Genomic DNA, 19471 nt, shown 5'->3' on the forward strand with positions numbered 1-19471 from the left:
TTAGTCACTGTTACGGTTGATCCCTGGGAGGATAACGTCATCTATCTCTGGAAGTTTGACTTGATTGAGGTGGATCTAAGTGAACCAATCAGCTATATGAACTGTTAGTTTTAATGGAAGTCACCAACTAGCTTAGGAGGACAAGTCCCTCAGTGACTGACTCAAAACTTGTTCTAGTCATCCATCAAAATTGACTAATTAAATTTTGAATGAGATGACATAGTTGCAGATACTTTTCAGAAATCCTTGTTAGCAACTGAATGGTTTATTAATGACAGCTGTCAAATTTATAAAAAGGGTGAACACCCCTTCCAACTTAGGCAGGCTTCTCTGACACTAAGGCTTATGGGATACAACCCGTTTTGTTATTTTCACACCCTGATTATAAGTCTTAATTGAAATATTGTCAGTGTATACTGAACATTTTTATAAAAATGGAGTCTCATGCCAGTTTCTAGCTAGGAGTTAAGAGACACTTAAGAGATATGATACTTTACTCTTAACCAGAGGAGACCTGGGTGCTTGCATCAGTCTTTTGACATCAGCAAATGATGATGTTTTATTTTTGAAATATACTGCAAAAAATACCATTGGCATATATTGCATTATGATATCCGATTTTAAGCAATATAAAAATGCGCCTTAATTTCAGGATGAGGGATATGTATTTTCATTAGGCTTACACCATAAGATGTTCATTAGGTCCAGTGAATTAAGGTGAAATGTTACAAATTTAAATCTAACGATCCCTCTGTAAGCAGGCTTTGACAGCGTTTTCAAATTCTTTAATGACCTGAATAGAGGAAATACACATTATTGTATTAAAGACCAGACAACATATAAGACGTGTAGGCCTATTCCAACACATTTTTTATCGAGTAGCATTCCACTTTCCAAGGCTTATACTGTCTCAGTTGTACAGGACAACAAAAGCAGGTGTGCAAGTAAGACCCCAAAGGTACTTTAATGGGAGTAATATCACCTGATTTCCTGTTATTTCAGGCACAGCTTTTACTCAAAGCTCCATCTGGCACAGGTACTAGATATAATGCAGGTAGAAATGTAATGTGATAAAAATACCTGTTAAAAAAGAAGAATATTATTTGCACCAATTGCAGGGTATGCAACGCTTTCAGTGGACATTTTTGGCATTACATTGTGCACCAAAAGATAGTGTTAGAACTATATTACCTAAGCAAGATGCTTAAGTAATTTTACCATACCTTTTGGCTTTTATCTGTAGATTTGGAATCTCAAGAAAATCTCTTATTACCTCACTTAATTTGGATGCACAACTGTAATCTACATTAGTCAAGTCAGAAAGTTCTGTGGGATATGTAGTCTCTTCACAAAAGGATCAGTACATATGCTAGAAACATTTTACTCTATACATTACAAAGATGTTGAAATTAAATTGACACGTGACTGGAATTTTCCTTTTCTTGTTGATCTCTATCTAAGGAAATGAAGTGTAAGTACTTCACCAGTAATTCTAATTTGTGAATAAAAATGCTACTCTTGTTTTGGCGTAAATTTAAAAATTATTTTCCCTCTTAAATTTAGCATACTTATGTGTGGTAATTTTTCACAGTAATGGAATAAAGGTATGCATGCTTCAAGACAACAGCTATTTCATCAGGCAATAATTGTGGTGTCAATTACTGACTTTATTTAAACAAAAAATATGAAAAGCATTTTTTTATAATTGTCCTTTACACTGAAATGGCAAGCAAGTAAATCATTCATGCTCCATTGACCTTAAATTTATGTACATAATCAAAAGACAAAATTCAACTCAGATATTTTGTGACCTTAATAAGTGTACATTGTTTAACAAATGCTGAGACAATGGTTGAGGAACACTAATAAGCTTCAATTATCAAAAATAAAAAAATTGGCAGTCATAAAATTAACCAAGAATCTTGTAGCAGATTCTTGAAACTTTAGTCATCCAATTGTTAAAAGAGCAGTCATGAAAATGCATTTATCAGCGAGAAAGGCTAAAACCCAATCAGTGATAAAAAGGCAAACAATAACCTATCAAAAGTCACATTTACACCATTCACTCGCATCATGTCATTTTCAAATGCAATGCAAATGCACTTTCACCTGTAGCCATAAAAATACTGTCCAGTTTAAGACATTTATAAATAACATTACAAAGCTGATTTAAAACATGAACACATGAAAAACACATTTGGACGGTCCTTACAATACCACATTCAACACTTTTAAGACCGCTAACTATAAAAATACCACAGTCAAAATATTTTATATCACTAATGAGCCACATACTGTGAGGAAGCTTCAGTGTTTATAGCAACATTTGTCAATCAAGACACGCCACCACTGTAAAAAAGGTTATCAGCTTTCCCCGAGTAGCATGGTAAGTACTTGTGTTCCCAGCACACCTAATTGTTCAATTTGTTACTCCACAAGAATACTTGTGTTGGGTCGTCCATAATCCTGGGTTATGAAGAGATCGTTTGGATTATTAAATTTTCCTTTTGGTACTCCTGGAGTCATCATTGGCTTTCCCCTATTTCGTAGATTGTCTTGGTTCCTGGCAAGGACGGCTCTGTCAGCAGGGTCTTCGAGCATTGTCTTGACAAGTTCAGGATCAGCAAGACGTGTCAAGAGCTCATAAAAACGGGCGTGACTCAGATGCTGTTTCAAACGATATAATAAATAAACATCGCCGATTTTGCAGCAGTTTACAACAGAGACTATTGTGTTGCTCACTGTATCTTTGGCATTGAGAGGCTTGGCAACCTTCAACATCATTAGTCGGAAGTATGGAAGCCACATGAAGCCCAAGAATATCAAGTAACAGCAAGTCAGTACTGTCAAGATAATTAACCAAATCCATACAAACAGGAACACTTTTTCATAGAGCTCCATCACAGTCAAGTGGCAACCAAACACCTCTGTTCTTTTGCCAACCAACTTGTTCTGGACACCAAGTTCACATTTTACAAATGGAGGGAAAGTTCTAGACATGTAATCTGAGAAATCAACTGGATTACGAGTATATGGGTATGCCATCCATCCATAATGAACAAATCTTCCCTGGAAGACAAAGTCTAAGAACTGAAAGCTTATAATGTCAACAATTAATGCTACAACATTACATATGACAAATTTATAATAAAGTCCGTTGTGTGTTTTAAGATTGTAAGCAATGTACCGGGCAGCTCTATCCACAAGTTCTTTTTCAATCTGATCATATCGATGAGAATTTACAGCAAGATCTTCAATAAGCTTCTTGACTTTGGGATTTTCTGAATTCTTAGAAATTTTTCTAGGTATGTAATAAATGCCAGCTAGCACCAAAAGTGTCCAGTGAATCCATCTGTAAAACAGCAGGAACCTACGACGATCTGGACCATCCTCTTCTACATATGGGTAGGAGAGACAGATATTAATGTAGTCAAGTCGCACTTGTGTCTCGGCATTGAAGTGAGACACGCAAGTGATAACATCTCTGTGATACCAAGAGTACCAAACTGTAGAGAACCCAGCCAGCAATAACCAAAATGTCCACTGGTAGTGCATCTTGAGGATAAGTCCATCACAAGGAGATGTGCACGGTGCACGTTTCTTTTTGAAGACATTCACCACATTACCCACCAACTGGCGGATAATGTCGGTGCCACCGTGACCTATGAGAGCCATCTTTCAGTTCCTGCAAAATCAATTCCAACATTAGGCTCCTCAATTTTCCAAATTGTCAAAAAATCTGGAAAAAAATCAATAATTTACTGTACTTGATTTGCCATATCAGTGCCCACAACCATGCCTTTTAGCTAACGTCTAAAGCTGTGCCCATGCTTGAGAAAGGAAGGAGAAAAAATGAAAAGACAGCCACTACTATAGTTTTATTAAAATGAAAACAAAATGAAGATTTGTCTCACAACTTGATCAACTTTATTACAAAAAGCCCTCCCCCCCAAAACCACTTTTTGGCTGGAATGATTTGTTTGGAACAGAAATGGCGGCATCAGCATACTTGAAATGCTATCATTAAAAAAAAATAAATGCCAAAGCAGATATAAATGCATTACCTGGTACGTCTAAGATCTTAACACTATATTTTAAGTACATAACGTACTCAATCATATAAAAATACAAACAACACTTTAATTTAGAAAACAAATTCAAGCACAGTACTTTCACTCAAAATATAACACTCATACTGAACAATATTTCAATTATCACTAAGTCATCACAATGTTCAAGAATGTCCAAAGCATTCCAGATTATTTTTTCACTATGGTAAACACTATTGTGCATTGCTTAGTACCCACCTAAGTACAATCATAACAAGAAATACATACACACAATGTAACTCTTGCAAATTATTCAACTAAAATACTGGAGTTTGGTAGATATCCTCCTTCAGAGGGTGGATGAAAGAGGGCATCCTGAAACTTGCCTGGGGTTTTTGGGTTGGGTTTACGTTGACGAAGATCTGGTCCACCACCGCCTTTGTTGTGGTGGTCGATAGATACTGTATCAAGTATTGCTCGAAGGAAATCGGGATCAGAAAGACGTGTTAGCAACTCATAGTAGCGAGCATGACTGAAGTGCTGTTTGAGACGATAGAGGAGGTAAACATCTCCAATCTTGCAACTGCTTATTGTCGTACAAATAGTGTTCCTAATGGTATCTCTTGCACTCAATGGCTTTGCTATTCTCAGCATCCAGAGTCGGGCCCAAGGGAACCACATGAGACCCAGGAAAATGATATAGGATACTGTCATTGAAGTCAAAATGATCAGCCACACCCAAAGTGCAAGGAAATACTTCTCATAAAGTTCCATTATTGTTAAATGACAACCTAGCCTTTCAATCCTCTTGTTCACTAACTGAACTTGATCATGCAACTCACAATTTGCAAATGGAGGAAACATATCAGACATATAATCTGAAAAATTCTGTGGATCTCTGCTGAAAGGAAAGGCATTGAAACCATACTTCAAAAATCTTCCTTGAAATACAAAATCAAGAAACTGGAAGCAGAAAATATCAACTAATAAAGCCATTAGGTTACATGTGAGATATTTGTAATACAATCCATTGTGTGTTTTGAGATTGTAAGCAATGTACTTTGCGGTTCTGTCAACAAGTTCCCTCTCCAATCCATCATATCGGTGAGCATTTACAGCAAGGTCCTCAATTAATTTCTTCACTTTAGAATTCTCTGAAGTTTTGGAGATCTTCCTTGGGATATAATAGATGCCAGCAAGAAGTAGGAGGACCCAATGGATCCAACGGTAAAACAGTAGGTATCGTCGTGGTATGCCTCCTCCCTCTTCATAGTTATTTGCTACTGCTTCAACGAAGGGGTAAGATAGACAGATGTTTATGTAATCCAGTCGAACTTGTGTCTCTGCATTGAAATGAGATGCACAAGTTATTACATCTCTATGATACCAACAATACCAAACAGAAGAGAAGCCTCCCAATAAAACCCAAAATGTCCACTGGTAATGCATCTTGAGCACCATGCCATCACATGGTGCTGTGCAGGGCGAAGCCCTCTTATTGAAGATATTGACAACATTTCCGACAATTTGTCGGATGATGTCAAAAGGTCTTCCACTCTGGCCAGGCATTACCATTCCTCTTTCTCTGCAAAGGGAAAACTATATTACTTGTTCGATCACGCATCCCTCCTTCAAGTCTTATTTCATTATGTCAATTTTTTCATGAAGCAGTTTACATAAAAAGCAAGTTGTGAACACATTCAAATCTACATATATTCAGCATTAGTACCATGAATACCAGCTCAATTTCATACAGTTTTCTGGGAACCAGTACAAAGCATTGAAAAGAATAAAAGAAAAATATTGTATTCTGAACATGCAAAAGAGCTGCAATGAAAGAGAGGAAACTTCCCAATGCTACAACATGCAAAACACAAAATCTGACATTTACCTATTAATTTACAAAATCTGGTTTCTAGTGAACCTCGTTAGGTGGCTTTTAGAGCCAACTGTAAAAATGAAAGGTGCACATATTAGCATAAGTCAATTTATTCCTAAAGGCATCAGCTTTAGATTTATGTAAGATTTATACACCTAATTCTATCCCTGAGGTAAGTTTAGGCTGTCAGCTTCAGCAGCTCTGGACTAAAGCTTTAAATATATGGCAGAGCAGCCAGCATGTCAAGACACAGAAACCCTGTCTGCAGAACAAGGATCTAGTACTATGAAGTGGGCACTAATGTGGCAACTATAAGTACCCTAATGACACTAAAAATATAATTTTACTGAAACTGAAAAAACACAATTCATTACAGTAAACTAAACAAATTTCAATAAAAATATAGTGTCAGTAAAGTTTCTCAAAAAACCAATGCAGTCAAGGAAAGCTCACTAGTCTACTTACATATAAAGTAGTTATGGAGCTTCCCACGGCATGGTTGGTAGCCTTAAGGTTTAATCAAGAAATGAGTGTATAGAATGAGGGTTGCAGGTGGTACTCTTAGGTGAGACAGCAGAGAGCAACCAACCACCACCCATGATAATGACATCCACTCATGCCACTTGTGATTTTACCCTTGCTCCCTGCCCAAATTCTGTCATGAATAGCTTCAACCCAGTAGGGCTTTACTAGAAATGGCTAGACTGCTTAAACAGCACAATGGCACAAAACATGCGCATCCTTTGCAAGCCACAATTCTGCTAATCAAAGTCTTCAGTTTCAGAATGAAACTGTACTACTCTTTAAAAAAAAAATTAAAGCTGCAAAATAGACTTGGCAAAAGGCATGGCTGTTCAAACATTAAAATTCAAGTCATTTTGAAAATGTAGGTACAGTACATACGCAGACATTACAAAATGCAGGTGCAATGATTCTATTCCACTAACTTTGTCAATGGCAGCAATATGACAAATCCAAAGTGTTTCACAAATTACGATTTAAGATGCTCTAATACCACAACTTCACTCCAAGCAACTTCTTACATCACTGAACGATAAAGTCTGTAATAAAAAGTATCACAAGCAAAACTTCATTGGTATTAGTTCTACCAAATCAGTAGGATAATAGAAAGAAGTACAGTACAGTGGTGGAGTGAGGAAAAGGAGGTAGAATGAAATCAGTAGAAAAATAAATTACATCCGTAACAGATTATCACTTAAACTTAAGCTTCCAAAAATTTTGAAAAACTTCATCATTCACCACTGTTTGAAGTGAAATACACAATTTCATCTGCACTGTACTTCTCTGTTTAACACACAAATTAAGCTTAAATAAATTTAAGCCAAACATCAATAAAGAGGAACACAATAAGCTAAAAATGTGGGGGAAAAATTTTGGAGATACATATTTTAACTACTTGCATGTTTTTCCAACGTCAATAGTATTTGCCTATATAAGTCTTTTTGTTGATATGTTCCTAGTAAACGGGACAAAAGATGGGGGGAAGCATTTTAAATTCCAAGACTGTAATAACATCCTTCTTCATACTATATTCCTTTTAAATGGGAATTTGTATATGCTGTAGTAACTACCATTAATTTAAAATTAAAGTAATGGAAGAGAGAGAGAGAAAGAATGTGCCACTTTGTTTTTTGAACTTTCCATACATTTTCTTTGGTTTTTCCAACCCATCTGTCCAATTTCTTTAATTTCATCCTTTTACAATTTTACCATCTCAGAACATAGTACTGTGTGTCAGTCTTATGACATTCTGGGTTAAATTGCTTAAGACAAAAATGAAAATTCGTCAGATCCAAATACACAAAAATGACAAGACTGCTTTCCTAGGACTGACCACAAGTACATCACTGCCCAATGTATAAATTACAATGACAAAATATTAGTTGGTTGGTGGAATTGAAAGGGCAGGTAAAAGCATATACGTACTTATACTTTGTAAGAAGCACACAAAAGAAAGCAGCGACAGTTAACTTTTAATTTTCTGCTCGTCCTGTTATTTTATCTTTTAAAATTATACCCAGATATCTTAAAATAAGTATATTGGCAGTATATAAGCTAAGCAGCTTGAAATACCTAAAACCAGAGAGAGAGAGAGAGAGAGAGAGAGAGAGAGAGAGAGAGAGAGAGAGAGAGAGAGAGTTCAGAGGCCAGTAAACATAGATTTGATACTAGCAGAGAGCAATCTTTCATAATTGAAAGATAATAAAAAACAAAAAATGTGATCAAAAGCTGTTTGGTCAATAACTTTATGACAAATTTACCTCAAAAATAGATGTTTAGTTTACAAGCAGCTGGAGGCAAGTGTGAAATACCCTTCCTGTTGGAAGTGTCAAGTGGTGGTGTTTTCATTACCATAAATATATTTGGCTGTGTTTTGATAATTATAACCAAACTTTTATGAGTGCTGTTTTTTTATTACAAAACTTTTTTTGCAAGCGTTAGATAGATATGCTGCCATTGAAAATATTTTGTCACTTTTTATGGTCATGAAACAGGACATGAATTCTGTATGGAAGACCCAAATGCCAGATTGGTTAACTGTCCATCTATTCATAATCAGTTGGTTTGAAGTGTTGACTAAAATTCCTTTCTACTGGAGAGAAACCTGCAACCCTCATTGTAGAACTATGTGCCCTAGAGATTCATCACATTGATCAGTGCAGCACGGGACAAACAGGCCTATATTCAACATAGAACATTCTCTTAAAACCTGAACCCGTTCTTTGTCAGAAAATATTCATTCATTATCATACACAGGAATTCTTAAACTCATACCATTTTACTTTAAAAATTCTGACAAAATTAACCTGGTATCTATTATACGTAGATAAACTGTAATGTTATTACAGTGAAACAATAATATGGCATGAATCTATCATTCCTTAAAATTAAAACTGGAAGTGTGGTTTGTTTAAATATTAAACTAGTATGAGTGAGGATGGTTCAAATGAGACATCACCTGAATATTAAAATATCCTACAGGGGATATTCAGTTATTTGTATGTTCAGTTTTTATCTATTATGTGTATGTTGATGGATGTATGTATTTAAGTGTAGTGTGTACCTGAAATTAAATTCTGAATTAAAATGTGATAACTGAGCATAAAATTATAATACACAAGTGAATTTTGATTGAATACATTCTAAAAACCTAACGTGGCATAACTTATAAATTAATATGCATAAATATTAGAATTAAATTTTGAAAAACTGCATTGTGGGCAGCTGCTTAATCACCATAAAATCACTCGAGGATACTTTGAACCATTTTCACTTTCCCTATGGGTTTTATCTTTATGGTAGTACAGTATATAGTACCGGGCATTGTAAGGCCACGAAGGAGGGACGGCGTGGACCTCATATACCTTACCTTTGAATGTGAGACTGTCTAGGTCTGGCTGCTGCCGAATCGTAAGAAGCCAGGAGCTGACGAAGGCTCAGATCGACGTCACTCATGTGCTGTGATGTACTAGGGACATATCTTTAGTGTAAGGACCAATGCTCCATGGGACCCACCACACCCAGGCTTGGCACCTTTTTCGATCGCCAACAATTAATTCGACACTTCTTCCTCCACGCTCCTCTCCTCTCTCGTCTTCGCCGCTGTCAGAAGCACCTCATCACGCCTGCAATGCCCAATTCAGGGTTAGCATATACAAAGTACCCATCCAAAATTAAAAGAAAAACATTTGAGTTTTAATTTATTGGGTGCATATGAAGGCGGTATATTTATAAATACGATAAATACGGAGTAAAAAAAACACTTGCATCTTCCAAGTCTATAAAACCAAAATACAATGACCAAATAATACTGAAAAAGAATTAAATGTTGACAGACATAAGTTGCATTAGCATAAACAGATGAAATGTCATGAAAACATGGACTACTCGTAGTTCATAAAATTACCTGTTCTTGCTTGAGCGTTCGGAAACTAACAGAATAAAGAATAACATCTGCAGCAACGAATAATCTAGAATATTTTGGCAAGTTGTTCTTCCATTAATTCATCAAGATACAATACTTAGAAAAAAATACAAATTCCAAGAACAATAATAATGCTTAGAGAATTTGTTATTGGAGGGATGGCTGCTTAGGTGACTGAGCTTCCCAAGATATTGATAAACTCGACTGCTGATCCTTCCCCAAAATGATATCTCCCATATTATTTTAACCTTAATATAATGTTTAAGTTTATATTTTGGAGGATGGAGTTGACCCTAGTGACAATGTATTTTTTAATTTCATATTTTTGGAGGGTGGAGTTAACCCTAGTGATTTAGGACTCAGCATAGTCTCAGGTTGTGATTTCGAATATCGGTATTCGAAAGATACACAATTCAACCATCAATGCAGAGGATATCAATTCTTTAACCGTCAGAAAATTTATCCGAATCCCAGCGGTTTGTTGAGGCTCATGAAAGTGCTTTAAAAGAAAATAACTTCAGCAAAGCTGGCTGCTTAATAGTGTTCATAGACCCATATCTACATGTCGCTTCCAACGAACCCTATTTGGACAAGGTTCGTAGATTTCATCCAATAATAATAATGTTATTTGAGGCGGGAAACCGTTCGACAAAGAGATAGATGGCGGGGGGACGAGGGGCCTGCCTGAATACAAAACCATCATGGCTTGCCATGAACCACAGGCCGTCTATGGACAAGAATATTCAATTAGCCAAGATACCGCTAGAGGGATCATTCAAGTTCCTTCTTTGTGACAGCATCAAATGCGTATTTCTATTACGACAAAATATGTACAAACTGCAGCTTAGTAACAAAGTCTCTCAATAGGTGGCAGCTCACTGTGCAGCAAGGTGGACGAAGCTTCTCGCACAACTGCTTCAAAAAAAGTTGGGCCACAGTAACAGCAATCATTAGGCTGGCTAGTTTAGATTATCATAACAGCAGGAACCGATTTTAACTGCATTGTTGTTTACTCTTTCTTCGTATAATTTGCTGGTGTATATTTTTATGGTGTATATTTTTATAGCCTAATTCTAAACTGTTAACGAAAGGGCAGCTATGAAACTAGTTTGGCGGCATATGGCAGGTAAAACATCAAAATGAAGCTCGGTATAAAAAAGGCTTAGATGTAAGTTATTTCTTTTCCTAGTATATGCTGACTTACTAGACAACAAGGGTTTACTGACGAAAGCCTACCGCAAAAACTGGATTTTTTTTATTTAGTGCAAAACCGGTTCAGAAAAGTAGGATAAAATTAGGACTAAAGAAATTTTTATCTTAGCACTTGGATGGACCATCTTCGCTGGCAAACAAATGACTATGACTATTCAGATTCACGTTCCACAGATGATGAAAAGTTAGCGCTAATCCTCGTGACAAGTTGTCAACTATACCCTTCACAGGAGGGAACAAAGATAGTGTTTTGACCAAATTAACGAGTTAGAAGATGGCGTGTATACAGTTTACTGATTCTTACTAAGAATGAAGGATGTCCATGAAAATGCTTTCCTAACCTGCCATACGTGTGGTTAAGGACTATCGCGTGATTTTTACGTATTCAAAATCAAAAGGCCAAGAGTTCATTAACTGGCCCTGGTCAATATACTGTACAGGATAGCCTACTGCACAAACTTTTTGTAGGTACTTACGTTAACGGCCCAAGAGCTTCTAGTAAATAAAAGTCGACCTGAGCGAAGCATGAAACCAAGGAGAAAGTTACAGCTCAAAATCGACATGTCTTACCGAGATTACACCGCATCAGGTTATCGCTCACAATCATAAATTCCATACGTTATATCGCTATTAGTTTCCAGTTTTATTCCATTTCACCGTTGGACTTTAGAACCACAGATTGGCGGCTAGGGGGAGCCCCACAGCATCCAGTCTCTGCCATGAGGCTTTGCGTGCAATTACAATGCACGTCAAGCAGGACACGGGCCTGAAATCTTTATAAATTCACATTAGCCATCAGTAATAGGATCATCACGTAACCATCGTCAAAGGCGCAGCATACTAAATATTAAGGGCCAATGATCAACCTCGGCAAAGAGCGACAACAAAGGCTTAAGGAATCCTGGTTACTGGTTAGCTTCTCGATTCTCGACCGCACTCGTCAAAAAAGACGCTTTACAGGGCCTTGACTCATAGGCAGCTCATTTTAATTCTGTAAGCATCACTCATTTGTTTTTCGCAGGTGGAGCAGTCACTGAATAAGAATGTTTTTATTAACATCTTGAGACAATCTTGGGGCACATTTTCCAAATACTCTGTATTGCTCAAAATGTGTCAAGAAATTGATAATTGTGGGTAGTGGAGTCACCTCCCCAACAGGTGTTTTCCATGGTTCACCACTTGATAATCAGAAGTTTTAAGCTGAGGATTTGTAAACATCAGTCATGAATAAAACCACGTTTAAATCACCAATTTCAATGCTTTCACCGAGCTTCACTATACTGGGTTGCTCACATCCGCTTTATAACCGGGCAAAAGGGGGAAAAAAACGCCATCTGTCCACTGATTTTGACCTCTTGCCAATTCCATGAAGTAGAATAAACACTTTTTGTTCCTACCCACTTGTAAACCTCACTAACTTGCATCCCTTCAGTGTTCCATGGCAATGCGACCAGTAAATCTTTATTATGAGATATTTTACCTTCAACGAAACCACTTCTGCCGTCGAAAACAAATGGCTGACTTCTTTGTCTCTCGGTCCAATCCTCCGTTTTCTTTTGAGCTTCAGCCACAGGCGGTCGGTCGCCAACCCTCTCACCACATCAACCAACCCAAAACGAGCGACACAAGAGAAAAAGTCTATTCTTTCTTTCCAAATAAATAAACACTACGGGAAAAACACAGCTTCCATCACTTGTCACTATGATCACTCACCAATGCCATCGTTGCTAAAGACTTCAATGCTTTGCAGACACTAATCTTCGTGGAAACAAAACAAAAAAATCCTAGTAAGGCGACGTCCGTATGCTTACCTTCACTCGCGTCGGGTTGCCCTCCAGAAGTGTGGATGATACAGAAGGCAAGACCGAGCGGCTAAGGACGGCCCTGCCTTTTGGATATAACTGATGCCAACTACCCTTTTCTTGTCGCGATATCTCGGACACTGTTGACGTCTATCCTGGATATCCTAGACGCATTTCAGTGTATCTGATAGTGTTTTTAAGAAATGTTATTTGTACAATGATGCAAATCTGAATGAATTCTGGATTGTAATTCTGACTAAATACCCGCCATACGGCAAGCTACGTAACGCCTCCCTCTCCCGGGTTAACCAATCAGCGAAGGAATGTGCTATCCTGTCGGTAGGAGAGCGAGCGAGCAAGCGAGCGAACGATGGTGACGATGCAGCCAAGAGCTAAACTTCACAGTACAAATACTTTGGGAAGAGATGCCATAAGGTTAAGAAGATAACAAACATCAAATCTCTGTCGTTTCGTCAGCTGGAAAACGCCAGATTCATGTGTACATCCTTGAGATTAAACTTAGAAGAAAGAGCAGATGATGAGAGCAGAATAAGTAGCTAATTTATTGATGACCAACCATCCGCACAGGAAGAAGGCCCCCTTTTCCCAAAAGGGTCGGATGGATGCCAGTGGTGTGACTGGTGTCGGTAATACAGATCTTTTCAAAACTCTTGCTTTAAAAATCGGTAAAGCGACGTTCTTCTCATTTAGTTGAGAATGTTTCTCAAGAAACGACGAAATAATACTGATTAAAATTAAAACGAAATTACACGTCAGTCCGTTTATATACAGTGTATGTATGTATGTATATATATATATATATATATATATATATATATATATATATATATATATATATATATATATATATATATATATATATATATTACCTGTATATATATTTTTATATAATGCACATATCTAAAATTTACTTTCATGACATGATGTATTGCAAAAATTCTTCATACGTCTGAAGAAAACAATTAAGCACCGTATATTACCATGTTTTTATCTTGACTTTCCGAAAGCTTATCGTGAAAAAAATATCGGTTATGTTAGTACACTACAGGGATGTACTCGTGTTATATAACTGCGGGGGATATTTATTTACCTACATTTTAATAGGTTATATAACTTTAAGGGGGAAATTTACCCGTGTTCATAATGTTCTTTAAGAATTTCAATAAAATCATTATATTTTTCGGCAGTGTGATATGTCAAGTCACCTAAAATGTATATATATTTCTATTTATGTACCTCTTATTTAATTTTTTACATTGCTATATATATATATATATATATATATATATATATATATATATATATATATATACTGTATATATATATATATACTGTATATGTTCTACGGGATTTCGTTATATGACGAGTGTTAAGAGAATGAACAGCCAATCCCGATTACGTTCTTTTGTGTGTGCGTGTATGTACAGCTTAAATACATCAGTTCTACACTGCATGAAGGCATCTAAGATATGTGAAATATCAATATCGATACTTTAAAGGCAACAAGTTTATGAAAGCCAGTCGAAAAGAGGACAGATAATCTTGAAAAGGAGGTTACTGCTTGAATACAAATGCTGTTTAATTGTTTCTTAACTGATTGCAGCACTGAGCTGTTTGCTGGGACTACCGGGTCATCTCAGGTGCTTTCACGCTTTGTAATGACCATTTGGCCTTTGTTTTCAAACTACTTGCTGTGCCTCCACCTTTTATAGTTGTGAGGTTCCTTGCATGGGGTATAACTTATGCATTTTTTCGTTTCCTAAATTTATATTTGTTGCTTTAAATATTAATTTTCGTTACTAATGGCGTCTTTTAATTTTTATTTTTATATTTATTACTGACTACAATTTGAATGTATTCTTTTTTTATGCATTTAATTCCAGTTTTTTTATAATTTTTATACACATGGCAGTCTATATTCTGGAAGCTTGCTAATCCAGTTAATGGACCTTTGGCGGCTTGTTTCACAAGAATGCATGAATATTAATAATAATAATATTAATTAAGAAATATGGAACACCTAATCATCACCCCTGAGGTCCCTTAACGAGCTGGTCTATAAGCATGAGCCCTTGTTGGTATAGGGCCAACTTAATCTTAAGCAACATTATCTAAGGTCTCCATGTTTTAAATGAATGAAGTGCAACAAATAGACATCAAAAGTCTCCTTTTTGATCACCATCATGAAATAGCTAATCGTAAATAAAGAGAGTGGAAGATGTACAAGTATGATCTGTTTTAGCTATATCAAAACACATCCTTCTTAAAACGTCTATTCCACTCGTATTACTCATAAGTGCACGCAACGCCACGTAGGTTGAATAGAGGAACATTATAATACATCTTTGTTAAAACAGCTTTCCACACGTATCAAAGGCGCGCATCGCCAAGTTTCTTAGAAAATTTAATTCAAATAAGTTACTTTCTCTCTCTCTCTCTCTCTCTCTCTCTCTCTCTCTCTCTCTCTCTCTCTCTCTCTCTCTCTCTCTCTCTCTCTTTAGTACCTTTTTACATTTACGATCTCGTGAAATACAGCATAGCGTTTTGCACGTGGTTTGAAATTCGGCATCCCAGCGTAGGATGAAAGTTTATTCGAAATCACGGGAATATGTTATCTTTCCAAGAACACGCTATCTTCTGAATGGCCAACAGTTTCCGTCATTCCAAACATCCCAACCCTCTTCCTCTCAACTTCTCTGCGTGGCATCTGTATAGGACCACTTCATCTCCCACTTCAATGACCGTTTGGAGTCGAAGCGAAACTCTAGTGCCTGTATCATATTCAATAACAATAAAAAGATACAGCTCTCTTTCTTTACCCTTCAGACCTTCTTTTCGTTTAAGACCAATGATCGTCAATCGCCGCTATTTCTCAAACGTACGTTTTCTGATAATGTTATCAGTTCTTCATTATTTTCTTCGCCTCTTGGCGGATTTAATCGATTCGATTCAGGTCAGTTACGTGCCGTGTTATTTTTTCTTCTTCTTTTGGGAGAACGTTGGAAAAGGCTTAAATAAATGAAAACTTCTGATGATTTGTTACTTGTTCAATCACGGATTCCTTCAAAATCTTATGGGAGTTTTAGTCTCTCTCTCTCTCTCTCTCTCTCTCTCTCTCTCTCTCTCTCTCTCTCTCTCTCTCTCTCTCTCTCTCAGTGCATTTTTAAAAGCAGAGACCAGTGGGGCGACTGGCTGGCCACCCTGATCTAGTCTAGACATTAAAAAAAAAAAAAGAATCGAATGGGGCTCAACCCGAAGGAAGGGACGAACGTGCCACATGAAGGGTGGAAGATTGTTGGAGTCAAAGGAAAATGAATCCGAGATGGAGAATTTCAAATCTTGGCAGTAAAGAGAAATAAACGGTCACCGTGCCATTTACAAAGTAAATTTGTGAAGAGGCGATTTGATAGGTGGTAGAAGGCTACTGGGAAGGGGAGGGGGCCATCTCCATCAGCTCAGCAGAAGAGTGACTGAAATAATACGCGCAGAAATAAGATAGAAACCACCTCGCCAGGGGAGAGAAAGTGGATCGAGAGATGTGAATTATCCCTGGTTTGAGAGAATTATTCCAGCTTTAGGGGCTAGGAAGAAGAAAAGAACTTGCGAATTTTTAAAAGCGACTTTGGCAATTGAATTAGGTCATTCCTCTAAAGCAAATTTGATGTAACTTGAATGCCCAGAGAATTGAAAGTGGGAGAAAGGGTTGAAGTATTTACAAGAACAAACCAAAAATATGGTTAAGGAGACAGTGTTACTGCGTCTTGGATACGTTGAACGTAACCATTATGGGATCTAATTAAATTTTGTTTAATTAGGGGAGAAATCAAGGTAACAGATTTCCCTTGAACATGAGAAAATCTCTTTCTCTAAGTACTGAAGTGCATCTGTTCAATAATAAAAAAAGGAGGCATAAATAGCAGTAGAATGAGAAAATAACAGATCGCTGACACATTCGTTTCCTCGATTGGAGACCTCACCGATATCACCGAGTACCAGGTCAGGTATTTGCTACTAACCTGCCATTAAAAGCCCCCGAATAAAATAATAATGAATAGGGGTACGTACAAACACACAAACACACACACACACACACACACACATTTATATATATATATATATATATATATATATATATATATATATATATATATATATATATATATATATATATATATATATATACCCGGCAGTTGCTAGCTTAATTTTGTTAACGGCTAAAAGTGTATAATACTATTTGAATGCATATAATTATGTGTATTTAACAAAATAAGAATAACCTTTTTTTAGCCCGTGTTCAAAAGTTATTATTGTGGACGTGCTGAGTAGCGGCAAACACCCATACAAAAAAGCTACCTGAAATGCATTATTATCATTAATTCCAACAGAAAAAGAAACCTCTAAACGCCTTGTTCCAATTACTAGGATAACGAATTCTGATCTCTATATTAAATGCAGATAAGAAAAATATTAAGATATTAAAATAGGACAGCCGCCTCGAATACGCTCTTATATTAAATGCAGATAAGAAAAATATTAAGATATTAAAATAGGACAGCCGCCTCGAATACGCTCTTTCCTGGGGCCTCTCCTCCAAATCTGTTTTCTGGAGAAGAAGCAAAGCCGAGATTTACAAATATCTGTTAGTCGACCTTCCATGAAGAATCGCCGAGAAAATACGCCGGTGTCCTTTCGTTTTAATTTGCTTCTCTTCCTTCCATCACCCCTTTCAGCGGTGGTGGAAAAGGGGAGTAAAGTATGGAGGAGGGACTGGTGTGGGAAAGGAGAAAGGATAATGGTGGGGGGGAGCGAGGGAGTAAAGGGAAGACTGCTGTGTCTCGGCTGTGTAATATGAACCCTTTTGTCCTCTATTACAAGGGTGACCCGTATTACCACTTTTCTCTCTTCATTTAGTGAAGTTTTTAACTCTCCATTTTGTAATTTAACAAAACGCATATGACCCGAAGGCACGAGAGAGAGAGAGAGAGAGAGAAAACCAGAAAGATTTCGACGCCAAAATCAGATTCAGTTTAACACTACAGTAAAAAAAAAAAAACAACTGGTTAGTATTGATTTGACACCACAGGGACGGGCGCCATAAGGAAAATGACCCTTCAGATAGAGGGCTTTTAGAGTCATTTAACAATATTCCTGACTCTCATTCAAACCAGGTGTTTATCCGATGCATACGAGAGCTGCACACTACTACAAGTACCGAGGGAATTTAGTAGGAATTTCTATCTTTCAGCAGCTTTTGGTCAAAATTCCTTCGCAGTAGTAATAATAACGGAGAGAAGCGTTGACAGGGACTTATTTTGCTACATCCATAAATTACTGTGAGAGAGTTAGTTGGAGTTTTTAAAGTGAATGACTCTATTGTCCCTTTGCTCTATAGAGGATTTATCCAGGGATTACCACGCGCGATCATCATCCTTAATAATACCCCATCTAAAACAAAGGTTGCATGAAACAGAATAATATTTTTGTAAACTGCAATAATCACTTTGCCAAAACATAAATTATGATTTTACGATATGATGTAAATTGCCCGCACATACCCCTAGAAAAATAATGTGCCATGAAGTTATAAACGAAACAAAATGGGATCAAGGAGGGTGAGGATTCAGTAGAAGGAACAGCAGCACTGAGAGGAGGATGTCCCGAAATGTGTAAGTACCCGTGCAATTGCTACAACCACTCTTGCTTCACGCATGCTACTGATTTATTTAACCCTACGAGCGCATTCAGAACAAGTTTGCGTTAACCCCTCCTAAACTCATTGCCGTAATTCATCTTTATCGAGTAGCGCGTATGAGAGAGAGAGAGAGAGAGAGAGAGAGAGAGAGAGAGAGAGAGAGAGAGAGAGAGAGGAAAAGTGGGGTGGGAGCATGCAACTGGGTCCCAGCTGCAAGCTGATCGACAAGAGAGGCAAATGAATGCAGAGTTTGTACAGTACTGGAGGTTATTCCCTTGTTATGATGTTGCAAAACTGCAGGCAGCACTCCGCCATTTGAAATATGGTTCAATGCTACGACTTGTTTAAAATTAAGCTGGACTGTGCCCAAAACGGGCTCTTGCCCGCTACCACTGCTCTGAGAATGCATAACTGTTTTCAAGTATTAATACTGACACAAACCACATTCATGCCGAAACATAAAATAGAATCGTAAACATGTACGAAAAGCAAAAACATCTTGCTAAAACCCAAACATCAAAGACTACACACACTGTTGCACAGGTCTGATGGATGTATACACACGCTTGCGTGCAAGTTAAGAAAACATTCCCTAAAATAAGGGTGTAGCTTCAAGTAGATTTAAGGGGGTTCACAGGTGGCGAAATCTGAAAGGTGACATGTGACGGATAGCCTCTTCCCTCCTGATTAACCATAAGTAAAGGAGTAAGGTGGGTCACATGGTGTCCTTAAGTAATAAAGCACGATACTTTATTGCAGTCTTTGAAATTCCTGAGTTCTTTGGTTACCTCATCCATTCGTCACATCACGTAATAACGCAGCTACTGGGACAAAAAAAAAATAGCTTGAGGAAGTCAACACATCAGGTAT

At 37.2% G+C, this 19471-nt stretch overlaps 2 protein-coding genes across 34 annotated transcripts in view; one reads left to right on the forward strand and one right to left on the reverse strand.

Annotated features, from left to right (window-relative positions):
- LOC136845778 (innexin inx2-like) overlaps positions 1 to 19471 on the forward strand; it is a 650831-nt gene that overhangs the window by 27318 nt on the left and 604042 nt on the right. The window lies entirely within an intron of this gene.
- The window catches only part of LOC136845780 (innexin inx2-like), a 112636-nt gene continuing 94248 nt past the window's right edge, over positions 1084 to 19471 (reverse strand). For 2 of the 32 annotated variants that reach the window (XM_067116092.1, XM_067116087.1), the window contains 4 exons: positions 9320 to 9575; positions 6876 to 6989; positions 4436 to 5634; positions 1084 to 3685 (listed from right to left, as the gene is read on the reverse strand). In XM_067116092.1, coding sequence (XP_066972193.1) covers positions 2428 to 3675 — 1248 coding nt within the window. In that variant the 5' untranslated portion in view covers positions 3676 to 3685; positions 4436 to 5634; positions 6876 to 6989; positions 9320 to 9575 and the 3' untranslated portion in view covers positions 1084 to 2427. Of the gene's footprint in view, positions 3686 to 3865; positions 5635 to 5940; positions 5999 to 6875; positions 6990 to 9319; positions 9576 to 11656; positions 13242 to 19471 lie in introns of those variants that run through there. The other 30 variants (XM_067116078.1, XM_067116080.1, XM_067116067.1 and 27 more) reach the window with 25 other exon arrangements.

This window comes from Macrobrachium rosenbergii, chromosome 14 (assembly GCF_040412425.1).
Source record: "Macrobrachium rosenbergii isolate ZJJX-2024 chromosome 14, ASM4041242v1, whole genome shotgun sequence".
NCBI lineage: Eukaryota > Metazoa > Arthropoda > Malacostraca > Decapoda > Palaemonidae > Macrobrachium > Macrobrachium rosenbergii.